Below are 3677 nucleotides of genomic sequence, written 5' to 3' on the forward strand. Positions count from 1 at the left end.
TAAAATCGTGTGCCAACTAAAAAATGTACTCTCTCCGTTCCTTGTTAATAGATGCATTTTTCGGCACGAAGTTTAAGAATAATGTGTTAAATGGATGGTGAAAAAAGTAAGAGAAAATAGTGTAAAAGAGATGAAGAGAGAATAAAGTAAAATGGATAGTTACTTTTTGCCAAAAACAGAAATAACTCTGTTAACATAAAATGGAGGGAGTATCATTTTAGCCACGAATGAGGGAGTAATACGTATCAATTAACTTTGCCACGGTTATTTAATCAGATTCTTTGTGTCTGGAAAGTATATATTTCGGTTGGACTTGTGTGGTAAGTCAAAATATTAGAAAAAATATTGTATGGATTGAAATAATCTACTTTGGTGGTGTTCAGTTTTTTAAATAAAATAATACCAAGATATACTATTTAGGATTGAGTTGTAAGATTTTAGTCATAAGGGGTTAGCTATGATTAATTATCCCATGATTATCCATCTACGATTGTATTGTGAGATTGATCTCATGAACCAAACACATAACGTATTTAATAAAGGATACAATTTTACAAATTAAACATATTTAATTAGGGATACAATTTTGCAAATTGAACACCCCTAGCTAGAGTATCTGATATGAGAATCGCAAATTAATAAGTCTTAATTAGCCGTTCAAATGGATATTTAAATCCCCTATTTATTTTCATCAACAATTAACTTCTTTTCTCTCTTTCATTCATGGCATCAATAGGTTGTCTTAAAAATTAATAATTGCTCTTTAAATCACAAACATTCAATACAAATGTAGCATATTTTTCATTAAATTACACAAAACACTAAAAAAAAATTGCAATTTGAATCACCGGACCCATATCAATTGTTATTCTCAAGCCACTCAAGAATGCCCTTCTCGGTTTCTGAGAGATCTTCCTTCTGCCTCTGCTTCAGATCACCCTCTAATAACCCAAAATAATCTTTGTAGTTTCGTTTGTAATAGCTATCCAATCTCTGTGGTTATGTTTAAACCAAAAGCATCAATATGAGTATCTTTATTACTACCTCCGTCCACCAAAATTTGCAGTCCGTCCCCCAAAATTTGTCCCATTTCATTTTTACCATTTTTAGTAGTGGACCACATATTCCACTAACACCTTCATACTCATATTTTATTATAAAACTAATATATAAAAATAGGACCCACAATCCACTAACATTTTCAACTAACTTTCCATTATATTTCTTAAAACCTGTGTCGGGTCAAAGTGGGACAAATTTTGATGGACGGAGGTAGTAGTAGTTAAATAAAGTTGCGTCGCCTCATCCGTAAAGGTAAAACGACGCCGCTTTAGTCATGCACATTGGACGAAGTTCAATTAGCTCATAATTAGATGGTTAGTTAGGCATCCACAATAGGGGGCAGCGGCGCCGCTGAACAGTGGGCCAGGGTGAGGGAGGGGGGTGGAAGGGCATGCACCGACTACTCGGCGGGGACACGGCGCTGGGAGTAGGGCCGTGGCGCTGCCCGCAGCAGCCTATTGCACGGCCCGGCGAGCCGCGGCGGCACCAGCCAATAATTTTTATTTTTTAATTTCTTTTTTCCGGTTTTTTTTGATAAAATAATGTGATTTGTGACAAAATAATGTGATTTGTGCCAACAATTGATAAAATAATATGATTTGTGACTATGAATAAGAATTTGTGGCTTTGCCTTGGGCTTGGCCAAACTATTGTAGACACTCTTAGTTTACACAATCTCATGATAGTGTATTCTTATTCAGGTAGAAAAATATTTCTTCCTTTGTCCGCCAAATGTTGTCCATATTTGACTCGGCATGAGTTTAAGAAATATGAAGAAAAGTAAGTGGAAAATATTAGTGGAACGTAGGTTACACATTTATATATTAGTTTTATACTACCCCTGTCCCACAATAAGAATCGCATTTCTATTGGCACGAGTTTTAAGAAAGGTAAAAAAAATGAGATGAATAAGTTAGTGGACTATGGATCTCATTTATTTATATTAGTTTTATAATAAAATGTGAGTGAAATAAGTTGGTGGAATATGTGGTCTAATTACTTAAAGTGAAATGTGACTCTTCTTGTGGGACGGACTGAAATAGTAAAATGTGACTCTTATTATGAGATAAAGATAGTAATACTATACTTAAGTGATTTGTGGAAAGTGGGTTCCATTTGTCAAAAATGGAAAAAAATGGTAACATGGAAAGCATTTCGCGGATGGACCAAAATGGTTAAAATTGACAAATATCACGGACGGACCAAATATTGCTAAGGAATTTGATACTCGAAATTGGTGAAAATCATTCAAACTTTACCTCTTTGTCATTCTTGACTTTGTTTTCTTGGGATTTCTTCAGATATTCTGTGGGGAACAAATAAAAATAATAAACACAGAGTTTGAACAAACCAAATTATTGAAGATAGATGAAAACGGGCATACTATCAAGAAGGTCGGTTTTGGAGTCAGCAACCAGAAGAGTTGGTGAAAGCAGAAGAACTTCTCTTCTCCCTCTCTTACATGGAGACTTAGCTTCTTGTCTTGATTTTAAGTTGCAAGAAATCACTTGACTCAATCTTGCAGCCATTGTCATTTACAAATTTTGGTGGAAATTATATAATTTATTCGTATATGGAGTAACTCACAGCCACTAGTTTATGATTTTTGTAGATGGAAATGGGTAAATTCCAATACGGACCCATATGCAATTTTCTTGTTTCCATTGCATGTGATTGGTGGTGTTTCATTTCAAGATAATTTTGTAGATTGGGCTGGGGTAGAGAAAAAGCTATACATATATGCTTTATAGAAAATCATTCCGTTGCCCTTACATGAGTATTATTTCCTTCCATTGATATTTTAGGATTAATTTGTTGTGTCTAAACGCTTAATATACTCTAAAACGAAATTATTGATATTTTAGGATTAATTTGTTGTGTCTAAACGCTTAATATACTCTAAAACGAAATTATGAGTTTTGTCTAGGGATGTCAATTCAATTCAAAACCTGTGGATCTGCCCGAATAATCAAGTAAAATTAGTGGGTTAGGGCTGCAATTTTGTAATCCGAATACAAAACGGGCTGACCCGAATGGGTTGGTGGGTTAAACGAGTTGGCCCGAACAGGTTGCGGGTTGGCCCGTCGGGTTGCAACTTTTAATTAAAAAATATTACATTTTAGAGGTTTTTGTGCATTTTTTGAATTTCATGTTGCACAATTTTTAGTCTTCGTCAATCTTCATTCTACACTTTTCCACTCGATCCCACACTATCAACTTTTAAGTTCCACATCGACTCATTATTCCATCGTCTCATCATCTGCCACAATTGTCTTACCACCACTAAAGTCAATCAAGACAAAATGAATAACTAACCATCAAAATCTCAATATATTTATCTTTTTAATAATGATTCATGTAAGATATGATTTTTAATACCAAAATAATGACATGAACACAAGCTTTAATTCAAATTGATTTATTTATTTTTGATTTATCTTAGTTTATGTCGTAGTTGATCGAGATGAAAAGCATTTCTCCAAATATTATTGAAGAAAACTATGAAAATTTAAAGATTTTATATGATTCTAAAACTAAGAATAAAAAAATTTCTAAAATTTAAAATCATTTTATAGAGGAAAATTTTGACACAAGAGAGTATTTTCAAAAGTTTT

The 3677-nt window shown here is 33.5% G+C and overlaps 1 protein-coding gene across 1 annotated transcript; it reads right to left on the bottom strand.

The window, feature by feature from the left end:
- Nucleotides 1-737: 737 nt before the first annotated feature.
- Nucleotides 738-2629, bottom strand: LOC125187207 (photosystem I reaction center subunit N). Its single transcript, XM_048083753.2, has 3 exons — nt 2447-2629; nt 2322-2368; nt 738-993 (listed from the first exon to the last, which is right to left on the bottom strand). Exons 1-3 carry the CDS (start codon nt 2595-2597, stop codon nt 859-861), a joined length of 333 nt encoding a protein of 110 aa, XP_047939710.1. The 5' UTR covers nt 2598-2629; the 3' UTR covers nt 738-858.
- Between the last annotated feature and the right edge of the window lie 1048 nt (nt 2630-3677).

The sequence above is a fragment of the Salvia hispanica genome, chromosome 5, assembly GCF_029641045.1.
Source record: "Salvia hispanica isolate PSC_SH4W2 chromosome 5, Shi_PSC_v1, whole genome shotgun sequence".
NCBI classification, from domain to species: domain Eukaryota; kingdom Viridiplantae; phylum Streptophyta; class Magnoliopsida; order Lamiales; family Lamiaceae; genus Salvia; species Salvia hispanica.

What these genes read in the sequence shown, in the direction of transcription:
- LOC125187207 (XM_048083753.2), bottom strand. Translation starts at nt 2,597, where the DNA reads ATGACAATGGCTGCAAGATTGAGTCAAGTGATTTCTTGCAACTTAAAA. An exon ending in CAAAACCGACCTTCTTGATA is followed by an intron (nt 2,369 to 2,446) that starts GTATGCCCGTTT and finishes TGTTCCCCACAG; the next exon opens with AATATCTGAAGAAATCCCAA. An exon ending in AAGTCAAGAATGACAAAGAG is followed by an intron (nt 994 to 2,321) that starts GTAAAGTTTGAA and finishes ACATAACCACAG; the next exon opens with AGATTGGATAGCTATTACAA.